The sequence below is a fragment of the Urocitellus parryii genome, unplaced genomic scaffold (genome assembly GCF_045843805.1).
Source record: "Urocitellus parryii isolate mUroPar1 unplaced genomic scaffold, mUroPar1.hap1 Scaffold_45, whole genome shotgun sequence".
Taxonomy (NCBI): Eukaryota; Metazoa; Chordata; class Mammalia; order Rodentia; family Sciuridae; genus Urocitellus; species Urocitellus parryii.
The window spans coordinates 4,649,215-4,672,844 of NW_027554016.1; the positions used below are offsets into that span (position 1 = coordinate 4,649,215).

At 35.0% G+C, this 23,630-nt stretch overlaps 1 protein-coding gene across 1 annotated transcript in view; it reads left to right on the forward strand.

The window, feature by feature from the left end:
- LOC144252525 (tubulointerstitial nephritis antigen-like) overlaps positions 1 to 23,630 on the forward strand; it is a 76,593-nt gene that overhangs the window by 48,729 nt on the left and 4,234 nt on the right. Inside the window, exon 10 of the mRNA XM_077794794.1 lies at positions 10,287 to 10,332. Within this exon, the coding sequence (XP_077650920.1) occupies positions 10,287 to 10,332 (46 nt within the window). The remainder of the gene's footprint in view (positions 1 to 10,286; positions 10,333 to 23,630) is intronic.

Genomic DNA, 23,630 nt, shown 5'->3' on the forward strand with positions numbered 1-23,630 from the left:
CTCCTGGGAGAAAAAGTGTTCTGAAAATGTAGGAACGGTTAGTAGTGTGTAATCATACTGAGAAGCCAAGTAAAAAAGGAACTGGAAAATGTTCTTTGAGCCTGCTGACATGGAAGTCTGCAGAAAAATAAAGAAAAATGACAGCTCTTCTTACTAAACCTTTGAATTTGTATGTGTTGTTATAACTGTATATGAAAATTACTTTATTTATACCTTAAATCCTGAAAAATTCAATTTTTTATATGGGTTTTTTTGACACTCACATATTTCCATATTGTGTGTATTGATCTTACTTGATGGAAGGGGAAGGAAAAAAAAAACTATTGTTATAATTATATAAAGGCTAAGAAAATTTTTTGGCTATTATGTTGAATGGCTTCCAAAAATATTTGAACCTTCGTGGAGGGTGAAAAAAGATGTGATCATTTAATTCACGTAGATACTTCTCACATTGATTTTCAACTCAAACTTTTAATAAATTTTATTGAGCAATGATGTTAGGTATTGTTAGGTGCTAGAAATACAGAGGTGAATAATATGAAGAGCCTTAATAAATAATATAAAAGAAAATAAACTATGACCCATTGACTTGATGCAGCTATCAGTCAGTCACCTAGAGAAGTCATTGGGAGGTCCCCTAGGGCTGCTGGGATCTTTTGATGTGAAGGTACTGACATGAAAGTAGATGTGGAGTGGGACATTGAACTGATAAATGGGTTTTATTTTTGTTGTATTTGAGTGATGATTGAATCCTCTCTTGTCTGTCAGTACTGAATCAAATTGACAGGACAGTTTATGTTCCACTTGTTTTCTCTTGTTTGACTTTGTTCTTTCACTGATTTGTTATCTCTAACAAGGACCAGCTGTGTTCTACTCTGTCACCCCTATTACTATGAACTAACTGTCTTTGACACGGTACAACACAACTAAACAAAAAAGCAACCATTGCAAAAGGAAAAAGGTTTATTTTAATTTAGGGAAAGGTATGGTAGGAGTGTTATAAAAGTCATTCTTAGAAAAATATGGTTTACAAAACTGTGTGTGTGTGTGTGTGAGAGAGAGAGAGAGAGGGAGAGAGAGAGAGAGAGAGAGAGAGAGAGAGAGAGAGAGAGAGAGAGAGATCTTTTTGCTCCAGGTTAAGAGCTGACTAATCTTGATTGTGAAGAAATGCTATACAGCAGAAAATAGGAGGGAACTGGAGTCAAGCTCAGATTTAAATGTAGTTGTGTCCTCTCTGGGTGATCCCTGGGAGGTTACTTACTCTCTACATCTCAGTTTTCTCAGCAGTTCCATTGATATCATAATGCTTTCCTCACTGCCTTGTGGTGAGAATTAGATGGGATAGTAAATCTGTCACATCATAGGCTGCTCATTATACACTTAAAAAAAATTTGAATTCATGCTTTCTCCATGTTTTTTCTTTAGTACTTCTATTTTCATTCAAGATTATTTTTAAAAGTACAAAATAGAAGTGATTTTAATTATTGTATTAATGAGGACTTATCTATGATATGATATTCTTTTACATTTTTTTCAATTTATCATTTATTTATGTATTTATTGTCTAGCTTACTATGAGAATGTAGGTAGATAGGTAAGGACAATAATGAAAAGAAAAATGTGACTATAGGAGGAAATTTTTTCTTTGGGAAATTCGATGTAATTTCTCATGATCTTTTTTATATAACTTTATTTTATTTATTTACTTCTATGTGGTGCTGAGGATTGAACCCAGTGTCTCACATATGCTAGGCAAGTGCTCTACCACTGAGCCACAACACCTGTCTCTTTCATGATCTTAGATAATATGATTCTATTTGTAGCCCCAGCCTCTCACCATATCACCAGCTTTATCTTCCTATGACCAACTGCAACCCTCTTCCTTCCAAACTCTTATCACTTCTCTATGAGTTCATGAGGCCAACTCCTTACACTATTTCATGCTCATGTTAGATGTGTCCTCATTTCTCAGAGTCATTTTCTACAAATTATTGAAAACCCATTGTACTTTTCTTCCTTATTATAGCCAGAAATGTTTTCACTCTTTCCTTCCTTCCTCAGTTCCTACTTTTGATTGCTGTGCTATTACTTGCTTCTCAGACACCTGTGAGAATTTAGCCATTTGACCACACAGTCTTGGAATGGTACTACTCTTTTGGGGCCTCATTCCCTCTTCTGTGAAATAAAAAAATTAGATTACAGTCAGATTAATTGTGTGGGTTATATGGTCTTACTGTATTCAATTATGCCATCATCAGACATAATATTTAAATGAATGAGGATAGATTCCATAAAATATTATTTAGGAAAGCTAGACATTGGGCCAGATATAGGCTGTAAGCCATAGTTAGCCAAATCACAGAGTACACTATAACCTCTGAGCCTCCTTCTAGTGCTAAGATTCTTTGAGCCATGTCTAGTCCTAATATAAACGGGCTAAAGTTCTGCATTACAGAAGCTCTTCAGAAGACATTACCCTAGTTAATTATCATTAATTGTGATTTATTCTATTGAACATTTCCTGGAGTATACCATGATCTCTGAGTCTCCTTCCAGTGCTACAATTCTATAAGAATATAAAAAACGTAATTAATATTCCTAACATCAAAAGGCTGAAGTGCTTCTTTAATGATTCTCTTGGTAAGGTACCACTTAAGGTGATACTTAAGGTATCACCTTTCATCAATTTTCTCTATATTTCTTTTGATAGGACAAATTACAGATGATATGAAACGTGAAGTTTTTGCTTCTTGATGTATTAGATATGGCAGAACATTTAATATGTAGGCACTCCAGAGTGTTGGTTGGATGATTAATTAATATTAGATATACATAATAACTTGCAATATTTTATGCAAAAACAATCTTTCCAAAATCTACATCTGCTTCTCAAATCTATGATAGAATTTGTATTTTCTTGGCAGAACATACCAATAAATGAACTCAATCTTAGAGTTAGTGAACTTTGGTTTGATTTATGTTTTACTTAAGTAGAAAATAAATTTTGGGGTGCAAGGAATGCTCTCATTTCTCTTTTCTTTCCTGTGAAGTCTATTTCCATTCATCTTTGATCTAGCATTAATTAGCACTTTTTGATAGCTCCTTATCATTTTCAACACTGCCACACTCACTAGGCATGAACAGCTTTTAAAATGAAGTTTCTAAGCATCTCTGGTAGAATATTCATAAGGAAATAAAAGCCTGAATATCTCTGCCTCATTCTTACTGCAGTTATCTTTAAAATCTTTATGCACAGGGAGCTGAGATTCTATCTTCAGTCTTACCTCTGAAAGCAAAATATTATGTCCAGAGTATTATATTATTGTTATTGACCCAAAGCCTGTCTCTTTATACTTATTTCCTATGTAACATTAATTTCCTTAATAAAAAGTGTTGCGGTTTGACATCAAGCTCTCTGGTGTATTTCTTCCCTATTTACTCCAAAATTTCCTGTTCAGTTAGACTCTACTACATAAATTTTCTTTATGTGTACATTATCTATAGACTTTGTGTTTATCTGTTTGAGTCTATATTTGCTAATACAGAATTGGCCTACAAAGAAAACATAAATTGAAATTCTTGTTTTCAAGTCTATTGGGCATGTGCTAGGACCCCAGAAATAGCATATTTTCAGAGACATTGCAACAGTTTTGTCTGGGTGATTCTGCTACAAAGTGATATACCTACTGTAGAAATAAAATAAAACTTTTTTTCCCTTATTCTTACAACTTCAGATTCTTGGATGTGAGATTTACTGTAAGGATCTCAATACTTAAGCAATGTGATTTTGATACATAAGTTGGAAAAAATAATTATTCTCATTACAAAAGAATTTTTCACTGTGCAGAATGTCTCTTTCTGAATTTCTTTTAACAGTCAACTTTCCTTGGTTCTTTGATGAATTCCCTTAGCTGAATTCCTTGTCAGTGATCCTGAAATGCCTCCATTTAAAGGTTAATATGTAAAACCACCACCACTAGAAAGAACTCAACAGAAGGTGAAGCAAATTTTTAATTTCAGTCTTTGGCAATGTTAAGACATCCTGATTGTCAGGAACATGTCTCTGTGCAAGGTGAAGTTCACCTCAACTACTGCACATTAGACAGACCTACTAATTTCACCTTGAAACTTTGGGTAGCCCTTGATGCTTTCTTCTCCTTTCTTGCCCATGTAAACTAATCAACAAATTCCATCACTTTTATTTCCTAAGTATTTCTTAAATGTTTGGCTTTTTCTTCATTCACATTGCCAACATACTTTAATTTACCAGTTCAATATCTATTTAGAGACAAATGTTGAGAGTCACTATTCTAGTGTTGGGAATAAAGCTGTCAAAAGAATAAACAATATTTGCTATAAGGGTTTTATAGTCTTAAGCAGAACTTCTTTACTTTTTGCTTGAACTACATATTCCTCCTTTGCTTCTATTCTCCCCTTCCCCAAATCCATGCTTCACACTAATACCAGAGTTGCCCTTCTCAAAGCACTTCTGGATTGTGTTCCATCCCATAGCTGGGTGACTCTTACTCACAAGATTGTAAGCTCTGAGCTTGGTGGCCCTGGATGTTCTTTCCAGTTGAGTTACACAGCTCTTCTCACTTCACTTCCTGCTTCTGCCATTGTTGCTCCACACAGGACCAAGTGCTGCTCCTAAAACATTCTGAGATGGGGTTTTGCATGCCTCTCTTATGACTTTGCACCTATCATTCCTCAAATTCTACACTCCCATTTCAATCCAAAAAGCTTCTACTCAGATCTGTGAAGGAAGTTATCTTTGCCATCAGCACAGTTCGTATATTCATCTACACCTGTGGACATTTATAAAACATGCTTGTGTGAATTCTAATTATTTGTATTTGTGTTTATTTTCTATTTCCCAGCATCACTCTCATGAGATACTCTGCTTCTTGAAGGGAAAATATGTATCTTTTCTGGAATAAATTATACTTTGTTGAATAAAGGCAGAAATTAATGGATAAAATTCATAAGACATTCTGTGTTCCCTTCTAAGGGATATGTATGGGAATGTAAATATTATTTCAATAAAATTTTATCTTCAGCTATCTCTTATGTTTAATCTTACTATCACCGGGTATATGGGCCTCAATGGTAAAATCTACAAAAATCAAAGGGGAGAAAAATCTATCTTTTAAAATCTCACCCCAATTAATTATTCTGTTCTGATCATTTTACTATCTAGACATAGCTTAAAATGGGATTTTAAGAAGTTTAGTATCACTTAATGTTGTTGTCTAAAAATGTCTCTTTTAAAGGGAATGGGCATAAAAACATCAATAACCTTAGAAATACAAAACCTTATATCATTCTTTTTAGGTACTGTAAGGCTTTACTTGAGGAACTTCAAGGAAAAGTCTTTCCTTAAAGGCTTTTCATATTATAAAATAGAATTCTGTTTTTTAGGTATTCAAAAGTGAGGAGCAAGATAAAACCTGATGGACACAGGCACTGAGGTGATGTACCTGCATCTAAGTGCAGGGGGAAAAGAGGGCCAGAAGACACTCCTGGAATGTGGTACATGGGCTAAGACCTGCCCAGATTTTTTTCAAAACCAGCTTTTCCCAAAGCGTTCCTCAATTTTGAGAGAAAGGATATATTAATAAATCTTGAATAGTTGAAAACATTGAACTTGATGAGGTAGAAAAAATTAAAAAAAATAGTATAAAATTCAAATTAATTGGATTCCCTTCAGGCAAGAAAAGTCAGTGTTAAGATCTCTCAAGCTGGTGAACCTACTTAGCAAGGTTATGGAAATAATCTCAGTCAAATAAGGTGCTAGTCTATCTGAACTCGTTTGTATACAATTCTTAAAATTAGTAGGTATATATAAAGAGAAATAGTTATTTTTTATATCGAATATAAATGTAACAAAAAAAATTATGTCCACAAAGATAGTCATTGATTTAAAAGTGGAGATTGGGGAAATATATGTGTATTTCTAGAATTTTCAGCCCAATGGTATAAATGTCAGTAAAAGTCCACAATTCAGAAACATACATAAGTATATTAAGAAAAAATGTTTTCCACAGATTAAGAAAATATAAATTTTCTTCTAAAGTGAATAAGCAATCTTGTTTTGCACTAGTCAAGCTTATTTGAATAAAGGTTTGAACCACATAAATTTTTCTATAATACCAAAAGGAAATCATTTAGGACAAAGTGACTTTTCCTAGTCTTTCAGAGCATGGGATATTTAGAAAACCATCCACAGGTTTATTTCTTTACAACACCCCAATGTAATTCTGAGATACTTGTTTACCATCTTAGGAACTGTCTTCAGAAGATGAGAGACAGAAGTGATAGTCGAGGGTCGTAGTGCAAATGTTAAACTCTGTGATGAATGGATCTTGCTTGTCATTTCACCCAGATACTATAACATAGGTGAACTGAACAATGTCTTCTATAGTGATATTTTTTTCTGTTTGTGGTATGTTTTTCCTATTTGAATTTTGCATAATGGTTAACACTCTTTTTTTTAAATGTTTCTTTTACAAGCAAATCTCTAAAACTATTAAATTCATTCAACTGCCTTACTTTCCTTTTCTTCTCTCACTTCTAGTTGAATATTTGACTAACTTATTTTGTTGTCCATTTTGAAAAGGTTTATAATAATCTGAATCCTGATGTTCTTTCTTAGTTTAAAATGAGTGTATTGTTCAATAAATGCTGGTGAGAATACAAGAAAAAGGGAACCCACATGGTCATTGGGATGTAAATTATTACAGCTCCTATGGAAAGTGGTATGGTGATTATTTTAAAAACAAAAAAAAAATGAAAGTACTGTATGCTATACACTCCTCAGAATCTATCCAAAAGAATTGAAGAATTATTTTGAAATATATGCGTTCCCATGTTATAGCAACAATATCCATAATAATCAAATTATGGAACCCATATAGGTGTTCATCAACAGATGAATGGTTAAAGAAAACGTGGTATGTATAAAAAAGAATTATTATTCTGCCATAAAAAACAAGATTATGTGATTTTCAGGGAAATGGACAGAACTTGAGAGCATTATGTTAAGGGAAATAAGCAAGACTCAGAGAAGTGTGTATGTTTTCTTTTGTTGATGAAAGCTAGAGAGAAAAAAAAAGTGGAGGGATTTTGTGAAAATAGAAGGAAAACCAGTAGAATAGAGCAAGAAAATTGGAGAGGCAGGAGGAGAGAGAAAGGGGGAAATACTGGGGAATAGAATTGCCCAAATTGTCATAGGCATGCACAAATATGACATAACAAAACTCACTATTTTGCATAAATTATATGCATGAATAAAAAGTTTTAAAAATAAAATTATTTTAAAAATAAATTAGTTTTATAAGCACTTTAAAGTTATAATAAACATGCTTCTGGAAAAGAGTTGATAGATTTGTAAGATAGGAATTATTGCAGTATTTTACATCATCAAAAATATTTTTAGATAATCACAATGAATTATATGGAAACATAATGAATATGTTGGCATGTGGAAAGAAGTTCATATTTCTTAAAAGCCCCTGAACTAAGACAATTTATTTCACATAGAACTTATTTATTAATCCTAAAATTAAAAAAAAATTACACAAGTATGTTACAAAATACTTCTTCCCCTTTGTGATGAAATGTTTTGTTTAATTTGTTGATAGAGGAATTATGTCTGGTTTTCATGTTGCTGAATCTTAAGCCCATATGATATTGTGACTCTTCATCCCTTAAATATTATCTCAATATTTTTTAGGGTCCCTGGGATTATATCAAATGGTTATATTTGTAAATGCAGCACTTATTCTATGGTATATTTTTCTTGTTCATTTTTTTTCCTCTTTCCTCTATTAAATACTATTTTGTCCTCTTGTACTTCACTCTCGGTACACTAGAGTTCAAGAAGTTTGAACAGTCTTACAAGGAGGGAAAGAAACATTGATCACTTTTGGTTTATCCTTTATTTGAGTGTTATTAAAAGTGTTCCACAAAATACAGTATTTAGTGAAATAGCTCTTTTAGTTTCTAATGACAAGTCTTTGAGTCCTTTCCCAAGTCCTACCTTAGTCAAGTCCAATGTGGGAGCTGAGCTTGGACAGCTCTGAGTGATAGACAAGAAATTGGAGTCTCAGTTGCTATTCTTCCCTTTAGACCAAGGCTTCATAATTGGGCCAAGCTTGTCTTGCTTGGATAGCTGTTTCTTAATTGAGAGATCTTTCTTAGTAGGAGTCTTCATAGTGGTTTAAGCAGGACTTTCCATAACTTCTTACCGTTTTTGTTGGAATCTCAGATAATATGAGGTCTCTGCCCTGTGTGTATAATCTCAGCACTGAATGATTCTGTAGATGGTTCTGATTTAGCCTTGGATTTTATATTTTATGCAAATGGCTTTGTATGAGATCACCTGGAAAGATCATCCAGATCATCTGAAAAGAAAGTTTGACTAGTAAAGATCTTGGAAATTATATTGAAAGTTGTTTTATAAATAAATAGAAAATAAGTAATTGAAGATTTCAGATGTGGTCTACTAATTCAAATAGGCAATGGGCTTTGAACATTTGGGGGCACTTATATTATGATTGATCAATTTTTTTCCAGTGGTAATGAGTTTTTAAAGAAAAGTTGCAAAAATGTAAATCACTTATAAAACTATGAATTGGTTTTGAAAATTGAACCAAACCCGACTTACACAAGCTGCCCAGAACATTTTGAACAGTGTAGTAAAGCACAAAAAGAAATGTGATCAGTGCAGTTACCACTCTGTATCAGAAACAAGACAAAAGAAATTTGTGCAAAGTTTGTCTTTAGAGTTTTCCCATCCTATCACTTTTTTGTCTATTTTGCTTTTATGATAAAGGATTCAGAAGACCTCCTGTCATCTTTAGAAAGTAACTTTTTGCTATAATACCATCTTTCTATTCCAAATTCCATCAAAGACATACTTCAGCAAACTGACATATTGAAAAATACATTTTAAGTGTATCTCTTTTTTTATTGGTTGTTCAAAACATTACAAAGCTCTTGACATATCATATTTCATACATTAGATTCAAGTTGGTTATGAACTCCCAATTTTACCCCAAATACAGATTGCATAATCACATCCGTTACACATCCACATTTTTACATAATGCCCTATTAGTAACTGTTGTATTCTGCTACCTTTCCTATCCTCTACTATCCCCCCTCCCCTCCCCTCCCATCTTCACTCTCTACCCCATCTACTGTAATTCATTTCTCTCCTTGTTTATTTTCCCTAGGAATGGTTGTAGTGTAATGGTGGGTCATAGTTTAGTGCAAAGGAACTCTGATGATGGGATTTGGGATATTAAGAATAGGTAATGAGATGACAAATGGCAGAATTAATTATATTCTCACAATACTTCAAACTCCATGAAAGTGGTACTCAATGTGCTTTCTCTATTAAAACCAGTGTTGTTTAGGACATACTGCAGTTGGAGATTACATAAGGAAAAGAGCAATATAATATGTTAACAAGAACATTGGGTTCCTGGCCCAACATTTCCTACTATGTGATTTTGGACAAATGTCCATTAACTCTGTTAATAGAATTAAATATTAAAAGTTTAGGTTCCTTATGAACTGTTATATGCTACACTGACAATGAACCAGTACTGTCAGGCATGAAGGGAAGGTACATCCCAGTAACTTGGGAAGTTAATGCAGAAGGATCCCAAGTTGAGCCAGCTTAGCAAAAAACACTTTTTCAAAATAAAAAGGATCAGTGGTAAAGCACCCAAGTTCAATTCCCAGTACCTGGAAAAAACAAAAAGGAAATGAATTAATACTGGAAACATAAGTTTCAATAGTCACACATATATACTGATGGATATATAAATTTGGCATATTACCAGTTAATTAAAGAATACATGAATATAAATATTTTATATAAAGTTCCTAATCTACAATTATCTACATTTCCATTATGATTTTCATCAGTAGTGTTGAAGATTTCTTTTTGTTTATTTCTTTTAGGATAGCATTTCAGAGGGCTAGATAGAGAGGGGGCAATATTTAAGTACTTGAAAATCACTGTACCCCATTGCCTTAGGACATCTCTCTTTTGGTCAATGAATTATATTTCAAAGTATTTGGATATAGATGAATCTTCTATGTGCACATAAATGATGTTAGAATAAAGAGGAAAGTTATACAAAGACTTTCCATAAGGCAATGATAACATCTTCATTTAAAACAGAGTGGGGCAAATGAAAGTTAAATGACAATAAACTGCATACAAAGAAAACATTCATAACAACACTAATGCCTATTATTATTATTTGTAGATGGGGCATACTGAGAGGAGCACAACAGAAGAAAGAAAAATTTTGGGTATGTAACTTTTATTAATTGAATTTCTGCTGTGAAGTGTAGACTGTTGGGTCCCTCTGCTCTCTGCTTTGTATTATATAGTCACAGCCTAATCTCTGTTCTGTTTTTCATAACTTTGGAGTCTTCTCTAGCACAAAGTTCACTGCAGTCATCTACACTATGAGGGTTTTCCTCAACTCTTCTTATTTCAAATCGTACAAGAAGAATCAATATTTTGTTTTCAAATTGAAAATCATTAGGACAATTCTTTGTTCATTGTAATATATGTTAAAATAATGCTTAAGCTTTTTCATATATGCATATGCATATGCCAATCAACTTGATTTTTTATATTATATCATATATAGTATATAGTACGATATATCCATATATATTTTCTAGAAGTTAAAAAAATATTTTGCTAATTATAACACACACTTATATTTTTATTAAGGAATAACCAATCTCTAGCCTCAAAAATAGCATAAAATATAGGTAAGAAGTAACTTGAAAAATATTGGAATGTGATACTGCAAGCATTCATTTAATTATGAATTTGGACAATTTTCTCAAGTCTTTATTTACTTTCATTGCAGAAATAGTATAAAGTCTAAGTAATGTTACTTGTCAATAGCTGCAAGTGTAATTCTCTAACAACTTGTAATACACAGTACAAAGTGTGTTGTAGCTTACAAAACACTAGGTATCAGTATGCATACTCACCAGAATAACTTGGTAGATTTCATAATAAAGTAATTTCTATAATTAATCCCTTAAGTATGTGACCATACCTTACAATTGTCTGGTTGATATATAAAGTTATTATGTTTTAAGTATAAAGATTCTTTAAACAAAAACTGAGATTTTAAAAATATTTTTCTCACTAAAATAAAACTTTTAGTAGATAACAATTAATGTCTAATGGTTAATATAAATGATTATAAAAAAGATACAATATTTGACTAATGTATCGTCTGACAATTTCTAACCAGAGCCTATAGGTGTTGTATATGTACCCCACCCGCCACTACACATCTGTGTTCATGCTCACTGTGATTTATTTATTACATACCTACACACCGCCCTTTTCAATCATTTTTTTGTGGCTACTATCAATTCTGAAGTACTATTTATCAAGCATTTTTCAAAGAAAACTTTACTTCATTGCCGCAAACTGCCCGGTCCCGGGCCGGCTGAGTCCCGCTCCTGCTGCCGAACACTGCCTGCGGCACCCCTGCTGAGCGATTCCCTGCTGAGCTGTCAGTGCACGCGGGCTTGCAATCTTGCAACCCGGTTGGGCACAAGAACACAAGCCAGTCAAACTGAGACAAAGTTTTATTTAGAGAGAGGCCGTGTGCGTCCCCTAACAGGTGGGTCCGCCACGTGTGTGTTCTACCTGAGCCGGGGGGGGGGGGGGGGGGGGGGTTCCCCTTCCCCCAGAACACCCTCCTACCATCCTTTCCCAACCAATGGGAACTCTCCCATTACAAGAGTGACATGAGTAACCTGAGTCCTGAAAATGGGCCCAGCTAGACAGCATGAGTCCAATTACCATATGAATGTGAATTGCTGGCTGGCGGTCATAAAATCCAAAGGTGCCTGTATCAATATTTTTGCTGTGGCTCCTAACATCTGCCCCCTACTGTTTAAATAAACAACAGGCAAATGTGGCTAGGGACCGTGCCTGTTAGGTATGTCCAATTCACATATGGTTCTTACCCGTCATGGGAAAACTGACCTTATTGCGTCAGTCTCCTGGCTTAGGTTGATACCACTGTAACCGAATCATACCCGTCACTGACTACCGGTCCAGTATATAGCCATACCTGTGTAATAGGCCTATGCACCAGTGGGGGGGTGAGGTTCTTGCCTCACCTCTGTTGGCCCCCAAATTTAACCTTGGTTCCAGTGGGGGGGTGAGGTTCTTGCCTCACCTCTGTTGGCCCCCAAAATCAGACCATCACTAGCAGAAGGGAGAAAGACGCAGAATTGCCACGACACCAAGCCAATTGACGGCTCCTTTGGAAACACTGGTGACACATCGGCTAAGATATTTAGCACTACCAGTTCGCTGTATCAACAAATAGAGCACAATGCATACAGGTGATACATAGTCCAGGCAAGTTGTGTAAGCAGTTCAAAGTGGAGGAGTCTATCAATATGTCCATTTCCTCCCAAGGTAAATTAAGTCCTTGATTGAGCAGTTCAAATTGGAGGAGTCTATCAATATGTCCATTTCCTCCCAAAGTAAATTAAGTCCTTGATTGAGCAGTCTTATTGAGTTATTTTGATTGATGTATCAATTTATACAGTTTATAGTGATAGCTATCATAAAAGTTGTAGTTTGGTCTTAGTCTTCACTGGCACTGGGATGGAGATGGGAATTATGGCCATGTTGCTAAAGAGACATTATCCTGAACAGAATTATGAAATATAATGAAAAGGAAAGGTGAAAGTAAACAAACATATCTGTTAACCACCTTTAAAAACAAAATTTAATAACAGCTGTTTACCTAAAGTAAATTAAACCATATAAGTCACGTGACTAAATTTTTTTTTTGAATACTTGTATCTATATATACATGAGCGCTCCTTATAAATGAAATATGGACATACACACATACAGACATACAACACAAAACAGCATACATAACATAGAACATATAAGACAATAGTAAATAAAGGCCTTGTAGCTATAGCTAGGTGAAATCTCCATTGCAATGTTTAAAAACTTTACAGTTAAAATAAATAAATAAATAAAACACAGTCAAAAAAAATAAAACTGATCAGAAAAACATTAACCTAGGTTTGTATGAGCTTAAAAAATAAGGTAAAATAAAATAAAATAAAATAAAATAGAACTTTATGATGTGGGAAAAATGCAAATAATAAAATAGATATTGAAAAAGGCACCGTGGTAAATCACTGTCACAGATGCAAGAATAGCCAGGCTGGAACTCTGGATATCAGCTGTTATGGATTTGAGTCAAATCATCTTCTTTTTCTGTAGAAATTGTTTTAGTTAATCTCTCTGGAATCCAAATTGGTTGCTGTTCCTCCTGTGGAAAAACACAGACGGAGCCCCGACTCCAGACTATTACTGGGTCCGGACCTTTCCATTGTCCTGTTAGAATATCTTTCCAAAGTACCTTAGGCTTCTGTACATTTTTCGGATACATATGTCTTTCCGCAGCACTAAGTCCTGATGAATCCAAATTTAGAAAGTTTAGAGTAAAAAGGGTTATTTTAAGTTTATCTTTGGGGCATATATACCCCTTACTAATTCCCTCCCTTTGCTTTAATAAGTACATTTTTATAGTTTGATGAGCTCTTTCAACTATGCCTTGTCCCTGTGGGTTGTATGGGATTCCTGTTATATGAGTAATGCCAAATGATGAGCAAAATTGTTTAAAAGACTTGGAGATGTAACCAGGACCGTTATCGGTTTTTAACTGTTTAGGAACACCCACAGTGGCAAAATTTTGTAAGCAATGAGCTATAACATCTTTAGTTTTTTCTCCGGGATGAAGGGAGCCCATCAAAAATCCAGAAGAAGTATCAACTGTAACATGTAAATATTTTAATTTTCCAAATTCTGGCAAGTGTGTGACGTCCATCTGCCAAATATGGTTAGGTATCAGTCCTCTAGGATTGACTCCAAGATTAACTTGTGGCAAAAATGTCACACAATTTTGACATTGTTTTATTATATGTCTGGTTTGTTCTTTAGTTATTTTAAAATGTTTTTGTAAAGTATTAGCATTGACATGGAACCTTTTATGAAAATTTATAGCTTCTTCTATTGTGGAGAAAATATGTATGTCATGTGTAGATTTATCTGCTAGTTCATTACCCAAACTAAGGGCTCCAGGCAATCCTGTATGTGCTCTGATATGTCCTATAAAGAATGGATCCTTTCTATCCCAGATTAGACTTTGTATAGCAGAAAACAAAGAGAAAACAGTAGAGGAAGGAGAAATCCTACCAGCATCTTCAAGAGATACGATAGCATTAACTACATACTGACTATCAGAAAATAAATTAAATGTAGAATCTTTGAACATCATAAAAGCTTGCAATACTGCATTGAGCTCTACCTTTTGAGCTGATTGTTTGGGTACTAAAAATGTAAAAGTTTGATCAGGAGTAACTACTGCTGCTGTACCATTATTTGACCCATCAGTGAATATATATGGAGCATTTATGATAGGGGTTTTTCTTGTCATTTTTGGAAAAACTACAGGATGCTTAGACCAAAAGGACAACAAAGGATTAGATGGCAAGTGATTATCAAATGCAACACTAGATTTACACATGATTATTGCCCAAGTATTTAACTCATTAGCTAACTCATCAATTTGATCCATAGTATATGGAGTAATAATTTTATTGGGAGAAATCCCAAACACTCCTTTTGCTGCTTTTATTCCTTTGAGTATTAATTGCCCTACAGCCTCAGGATATCTAGTAAGAATAGTATTAGGAGAATAAGATAAATGTATCCATAATAATGGACCTTCTTGCCAAAATACCCCTGTAGGAATATTTTTTGTCGGTAATACAATAAATAATAAAGGCAAACTTATATCAATTCTATCCAAATGCATATTTTCCATATATGTTTCAATGATTTTTAATGCCTTTCTAGCTTCAGGCGTTAACATGCGGGGTGAATTTGGATCTGATGGACCTTTTAAAATATCAAATAAAGGTCCTAATTCTCCTGTTGGTATGCCTAGATAAGGCCTTATCCAATTTATATCTCCCAATAACTTTTGAAAGTCATTAAGTGATTTGAGTTGATCTACTCGTATTTGAATTTTTGGTGGACGGACCATGGTTGAGGATAATAGAACTCCTAAATAATTAATTGGAAGATTTAATTGTACTTTATCTATTGCTATCTCTAGATTATAATTTTTTAATAAGTTTGTAAGCGTGGCATAACATTCTAGCAATGTGTTTTTATCTTTATGTGCCATTAACACATCATCCATATAGTGAAATATCTGTAGTTCAGGGTTTTGATTTCTAAGTGGCTGGATTGCTTTATCAACATAAATTTGGCACAAAGTTGGGCTGTTAGCCATCCCTTGAGGGAGTACTTTACATTCATATCTCTGATCAGGACCTTCATGATTCAGTGCAGGGATAGTAAATGCAAAATGTGGACTATCCTCGGGGTGAATTGGAATTGAGAAGAAACAATCTTTAATATCTATAGCTAGAACATGCCACGTTTTTGGTAGAGCAGACAGTTGGGGAATCCCTGATTGAGCAGGTCCCATAATAACCATCTCATTATTAATGGCTCTTAAATCTTGTAATAATCTCCATTTACCAGATTTCTTTTTAATAACAAAAATGGGAGTATTATGGGGAGATACGGAAGGTTGTATATGTCCTTCCGCTAATTGCTGTTTGACCAGATCATGGGCTACTTGTATCTTTTCTTTAGTTAGGGGCCACTGAGGAACCCACACTGGTCTTTCTGATTTCCAAGTAATTTTGATTGTCTCAGTGGCCCTTTTTGAAAACCCAATCCATGTTTATCTATCTCTTGATCTACTTGAATTGGTGCTGTTATATCTTGTTCTTGATCTCTTAATCTCTTTTCTTTTTTAAAGCCTTGTTTTGCCCTAGTAGTGGGCGCGTTAGGATTGACGTTATTTGTTAATGTCAATCCTAATTGATCTAGGAAGTCTCGTCCCCATAAATTTATGGGGAGATGGTCCAATACATAGGGCTGTATAGTTCCTTCACATCCTTCAGGATCCCTCCAATCTAATACCATTGCACTTCTATGGGGATTAGTTGCCACTCCTAGGCCTCTAAGCGTTTGTGTCGCTTGCTGTAATGGCCAATGTTTAGGCCATTCCTGGCGAGATATGATGCTGAGGTCAGCGCCTGTGTCCAGCAGTCCATTAAAATCATGCCCTTGAATATTTAATTTTAGCATAGGGCGAGAATCTAAATTTAAAGATAGCATAGCCCAATCTACACCTGTGGAGCCTAATCCCTTGGAACCTCTTTCTACATTACAACTGGAAAATTTATCATGTAGGCTTGGTATTATTAATAACTGTGCTATTCTATCTCCTGATGAAATTACTGATATACCTCTTGGAGAACTAGCTATGATTTTTATTTCACCCTCATAATCGGGATCAATTACCCCAGGACTTATCATAAGTCCTTTAAGTGTAGAAGAACTGCGTCCTAATAATAAGCCTACTGTTCCCTGGGGAAGAGGTCCTTTTACTCCTGTGGGAATGATTTGAACTCCCATCTCTGGAGTTAATACTGCTCTGGCAGAGGCACAGATGTCCAACCCTGCGCTCCCTCTAGTCTGTCTGATGAGGGATCTGATGGATAATGTGTCCTGGGCACCACCTTGATGGTGCTGCTGGGTTCCTCCATTGCCCCGTATATTTGTGGTTTGGGGCCCCGGGGCATTGGGCCCTCCAATTCGTTTTTTGACAACGGGGCCTGATGCCTTTCTCCACGATATCGTGATAATGGAATACCCTCTATGGTGGTTTGAGAATGGCATTCATTAGCCCAATGTCTCCCTCTATGGCATCGTGGGCAAATACCCGGGATTCTACTCTTTTGATACTTAGCTTTGTTAAACCCTCCTCCTATGGGGCAATTTCTTTTAAAATGCCCTTCTTGATTGCAATTATAGCATGTTTTTGGCTTGGTACTTAAAGCCTGTTTTACTTCAGCTGCCATGACTTGTCCTTGTTCATTAATGTCTCTACATAATTTAATATATGTGTTTAAATCTTCCTGTTTCCACGGTCTAATGACCTCTTTGCAGCAACGATTTGCTTGATCGTAAGCCAGCTGTTTTATAAATGGCATTGCCTGTTCTGTATTTTCAAATGTCTCAGAGGCTGCTTCAATAAGTCTAGCTACAAAGTCAGCGTAGGGCTCATTAACTCCTTGTATTATCTTAGATTTTGACCTTGAAAATCCCCTTGTCCCTTCAAAGTTTTCCATGCCTTAATTGCATTTATAGCGATCTGAGCGTATACGCCAGGATCATATCTGAGCTGTTGCATTTGCTCTTGAAATTCCTCTTTTCCCAGTAACATTTTGAGGTCTCGTTCAGGGTAACCTGCTTCTGCATTTCGCCTAGCTGTCTCCTTGCAAAATTCCTCATTGGCAATTTTCCATAATAAATACTGTCCTCTATTTAGCACAGAATTACACACATTAGCCCAATCTGCTGGTGTTAAGTTCCAGCCGGTAATAGATTCGACCATACTGACTGTGAAGGGAGCGGCCGGGCCGTAGGCTGCTACAGCTTCCTTTAATTGCTTTATTATTTTGAAATCTAAGGCACGGTAAACTCGTTCTTTTTCTTCTCCCTGCTCAACTACAGGGCATGCTAGTTTTTGGGGTCCCGCCTCAGGATTCCGTTCATCATCTATGGAGGCAGGTAAAGCTGTTGGTTGAAGAATGCCCTCTGGTGGTGGAACGGAGTTAGTAGCAGCCTCCCTATCTGACGACCGTTTTTTCCCTGAGCTTGCCTTGTTCAAATTTTCTTCTATCTGACTAGCTTGAGAGACCTTTTGTTTTGCTTGACCTAATATGTTTTCTGCCATGGCCTGTACCTCTAACAATTTACTTAACAGTTTTTCGGTTTGTTTTTTACTAGATTCTAATCTACTATAAAGGTAACGTAACCCAATAAGATAGGATAGAAGAAAGCCAAAACAGAATGAAACAGAAACGGAGAGGAGGAAAATGATTATGTCAATTTTCTCTCTCTCAGGGCCGAATAACTTCAAACCTTGAGTTAACCATTTATCCCAACTCGTCTGGAAAAATTGTAAGGCTAGAGAGCCTGAAATAAGAGCAGAATAAATCAAAACAGAAATACCCATTCTGTCGCCTTTCCTTAGGGACGAGCGATATTACTCACCTTTAAATTTTGGGCGTTCCCGGTACAGGGCCACCAAAATGCCGCAAACTGCCCGGTCCCGGGCCGGCTGAGTCCCGCTCCTGCTGCCGAACACTGCCTGCGGCACCCCTGCTGAGCGATTCCCTGCTGAGCTGTCAGTGCACGCGGGCTTGCAATCTTGCAACCCGGTTGGGCACAAGAACACAAGCCAGTCAAACTGAGACAAAGTTTTATTTAGAGAGAGGCCGTGTGCGTCCCCTAACAGGTGGGTCCGCCACGTGTGTGTTCTACCTGAGCCGGGGGGGTTTCCCCTTCCCCCGGAACACCCTCCTACCATCCTTTCCCAACCAATGGGAACTCTCCCATTACAAGAGTGACATGAGTAACCTGAGTCCTGAAAATGGGCCCAGCTAGACAGCATGAGTCCAATTACCATATGAATGTGAATTGCTGGCTGGCGGTCATAAAATCCAAAGGTGCCTGTATCAATATTTTTGCTGTGGCTCCTAACACTTCATGGGGTGAAAGCAGGATTTCCTTCTGCTGTGATTCTTTTGGGTAAATTGTTGAATGTAAGTTGCAGGAATATAAAAATCAGACAGAAATTTGCAATAAGTTTTTACGTCGCACATTTTGGCTGGATTCTTCCTCTATTACACTGTATACTCATGTATACTCATCTTGGATTAGGGGCATGTTTGCCTAATTCAGCAATGTATCCCAAGGGCAAAATTAGGGTGACACACAGTGAGAATATGAACAATAGTCATTGAGTGAGTGAATAGTTTTGTGCACTTGGGAAAAGTTAGTCCATTCATTAATGTAATCTTAGTTTATTGTAAAACTTAAGAGTGATTTAATGAAAATATGAAATCTGTAAGTTTTATAGAACTGTTGTATAAAAAAGTTGTAAAATGTCTGAGATGTTATCCTACACATGTACACACACACACACACACACACACACAGAGAACACCTGGATCAGAAGCAAAGCATTTGTAATTGATAGTAGAACCAGATCAGTAGGAAGAAGAGCATCACAGCATTGCATTGTGGGTACCCACACAATAGTCATGTAAGTGATGTGATGAGAGCCGATGAAAGTACTATATGAAGCTAGCAGTATGTGTCCTGTAACTGAGGGACAGAGAACAATGGATTATCTCCAGTTGTATACTGAAGAAAGATAGTTTCCTCCTTTCCCAAAGTAAAAGAACAAAACGTTTATTCTATTAAGATGTGATGGAAAGGATCCTGTGTTCTCACCCTCACCTTTAGAAACATAAATATGTCTTTCTGAGAGCTAGATAAACTCCAGATAATGTGTGCAAATACTGGGTTTCCTCCCTTCTGACATGTAAATACTGAGGGAGATAATGTTCCAGTACTTCTGGCACCTTGGGGCTTAATTTAGGACCTTGTTTGTGCTCACTTTAGCTCTCTAGAGGAGATAAGGAGTTTCAATATCTCTTCAGATCAGATTAGTTAACTAGACAAATGGCTCTAGATTTAATTCCCCTGGCATGCAGAGAGTAAATATTTCTAAGACAAGTGAAAGCAAACATTCCTTATTTTTATATTATATACATTTTGTTTGTCATGATTCTAGGACTTTTTGCAAGAGCACTAAGAAACTCAGGCAAGTTTTATTTTCCCACTTATACACAAATGTTTCAAAATATTTACAAATAGACCTACAAAATAGGCTTTTTATTATAATACAATAATTGGATGGTTTCTATTGCTGAATAAAATATAATAAATAACAACAAGCTATAAATTCCACTAAATAGGAAGATAATAACAGCATAGTTTTCCAAACTTGTGTTTTAAAAGAAATGAGAGATATGAATCTGGAGTTTTTCTGTCTTGGGAGAGTTTAGTAGGTCGGGGCTTAAGCTGAGAATTGGGTTTGTAACAGGCTGAGAAAACTTCTAAGAGAAAGAAAATCCAGCTGGATGGGAATCCAGAGGAACCCCAAACACACAGCCATTTCTTCCCATAGACTATTTACTGAGAGAATAGAGTGAGGAGCTAAGGAGAAGGAATGGAAAGGCAGGGAGAAATCTCCTGCAGCATCACAGAGCCTGGGAACAGATTTACCTGAAGAACCTAGAAAAAAACATACTTATAAAACATTTAAAACCAACTATGGACAAAAGCTTCTCTCCTGTCCTAACCTCATTGAATTCCTGATGATACAGATATGGTGATTTATCCCTTGAAATATGTACCTGGAAGAAAATGCTAGCCTTCTTTTCATTAATAATAATAATAATAATAATAATAATAATAATAATAATTTAAAAGCAGTCTTTAAGCTGTCATAAATATTCTAGTATAAATTTTAAAATTATGAGACAAATGAAGAAGAAAAATGTGACCAATGTTGAAGATTAAAAACAATCAAAAGTAATAGATGATATTTTTGATGTTTTGATGTGGGCTTTAAAATAATAACATAATAAAAAATTAAGGGAAATATAAATGAAAAGATAGAGACATTGATCAATAAAAAATTAAATCAAATAAATTCTTTGTCAGTGGCGCATGCCAGTAATCTACAGTGACTCAGGGGGCTAAGGTAGGAAGATTGCGAGTTGAAAACCAGCCTCAGCAATTAGGGAGGACTTAAGTAATTTAGTGAGATCCTGTCTCAAAAGTTAAAAAGGGCTGGGGATGTGATTCAGAGGTTAAGCACTCCTGGGTTCAATTCTTGGTACCAAAATTAATTAATTAATTAATTAAATTTAAATGAATTCTTGAATTTGTGAATGTCATGTTCCATAGTATGGGTTAAATAGCAGAGAGAATTAATGCTCCTAAATAAGGTTCAATGAGATATAACCATACTATATTAAACAGAAGAAAATGTAATACAATGAAGAACAAAATAAATCCAGAACAATGTGAAAATATAGGTTGGACGCAATCAAATTCTTTAAAATGGCATATAATTATAGTCCCAGAAGGACAATACAAAGAAGGAGACAGAATTAATATTTGAATCCCTACTAGCAAAGTTTTTTTTTTTAAACCAAAGATATCACACAAAGGATTCAAGAAGCTCCATAAACTCCAAGCAAGAGAAGTAAAGAAAATTGTGCTCCAAAATGTCTCAATCAAATATTTCAAAATAAAAGATAAAGAGTAAAAATTTAAAATATCCCAATTTAAAAAATATAATGCTTTACCTTTCAAAAAGCAACCTTAACCTGTAATCCCAGCAGCTCGGGAAGCTGAAGCAGGAGGATTGCAAGTTCAAAGCCAGCCTCAGCAAAAGCTAGGCCCTAAGTGACTCAGTGAAACCCTGTCTCTAAATAAAATACAACATAGGGCTGAGGATGTGGCTCAGTGGTCCATGGCCCTGAGTTCAATCTTTAAACAACAACAACAACAACAACAACAACAACAACAACAACAAAACCTTAGAAATGATAAGGGACATTTCAACAGGAAAAAAAAAAAAACAAACAATATGACCAGGCTGAAGTACATCAATGACACTGATGATGATAATGATGATGAAGTTATACCTGTCTTCCTAGAATTTTATATCTGGTGACAGTTTTCTTCAACATAAAATCAAAATTAAAACATTTAGAAACAAAAGCTGAAATAACAGTTTCAAAAATTACAAATCAAAACTTACAGAACAAAAGTGAAATAGATACAATATTTTAACACACTCAGTCTCTCATAGAAAAAGCAACTAATATCTAAATAAAGATATAGAAGATTGGAAAAATAATTAGATATTTTATGTAAACAGAAACCACAACAGAGTTTTTCTCTTAAAGTGTACTTTAAATATTTGCCAATATTGACCATGTGCTAGGCTATAAGGCAAGTTTGATTAATTAAAATATTGAAATTTTACAGAGCATGCCATGTCAAACTTTGTTATTTAGCTAAAGCATTATGAAATTTAATAGAAATATGTGTGTGTTAGAAAAGAAGAAATATTCACATTGGTGTATTTTAAAAAAAGAGATTTAAATATTGATTTTATAAGCTAAAACAAATTCAAGATAGAATGAAAGACATAATAAAGTTAAGAATAGACATTCATGAGAAAGAAAGCAGACATGTAATACAGAAAATCAACAAAATAGGGTTGATTCTTTGAAAAGATTAAATTCTTAGGAAAACTAAAAACGAAACAGAGAGAAATCAAATTAACCCAGAGATGGAAAAAAGTACTACTATATACTCATAAATAGTAAGTAGATAATAAGAAGATATTATGAAACAGTTATGATGATCTCTTTGAAAATATAAATAAAATTGCTCACTAAATTCTTTGGAAAACAACGTATCAAAATTTTACGAAATTAAAATAGAAAGCATTAACAATTATGGGTTGATGTAAAAAAAGACTCCATTCTATCTAACAATCATGTAAATAAACTCAGACTCAACATACTTTACTGGCAAATTTTTCCATACGTCTGGAAACAAATAAAACCAATTTTATATCTAGAGCAACAGAAAATAAGGAAGAGTCCCTGACTCTTTTTATGAACCAGCATAACACCAATATCAAACTTGAAAAGGACAGTACAAAAGAGGAAAATTACAAGTTGATATTTCTTAGGAGCACAGAATTGCAAACAAAATACTGCACTGAGAAAAATATTAAAAGAATACTATGTTTTGTCAAATGAGATTTATCTCTAGAATGCAAAGATAGCTTTAAATATTGAAATTTATATATATGACCACATAATCACAAAGAGGGGCAAAGACATATTTATCATAATTGATGCATACAATGAATTAATAATAAAAGTCAGCACTTTAATTAGTTTTCTATTGTTTAAAGAATGATCACAGATATAGAAGCTTGCAATATCATGCATTTATCATCCCAGAGATCCATGGGTCAGAAGTCCAGTCAACTTAGCTGGGTCTTGTACTCAGAGTGTTACAAGGGTAAAATCAGAGTGTTGACTGGGGGCTTTTTCCATCTGGAGCTTGAGGTCCACTTCTAAGCTACACGTTATAGGTAGAATCCAGTTCTTATGGTAATGGGATCAAGACCTCATTTACTTGCTGGCTGAGACTACTCTCAGATCCTGGAGGATGATCGAAGTTCCTTTCATGTGGTCCCTTTATAGATATTCTCACAAGTCCTCTCACAAAGCAGCAGGTTACGTCTTCTAGAACATTAGGGAAAATGTAGTTTCTGACTTCAAGTTGGATTTTTCAAAGGCTTACCAAATTTTGGTTAGGCATGTGCAGAATAATCTCCCTTTTGGTTAAGTCACAGTTAATTTGGGGGGGAATTTGAATCATATCTTCAACTTTGCAATAACATAATATAATCACAAAAGTACATTCCATTGTATTATACAAATCCTGTTCACACCAAAGTGAGAGAGACCATACTGGTAATTTACACCAG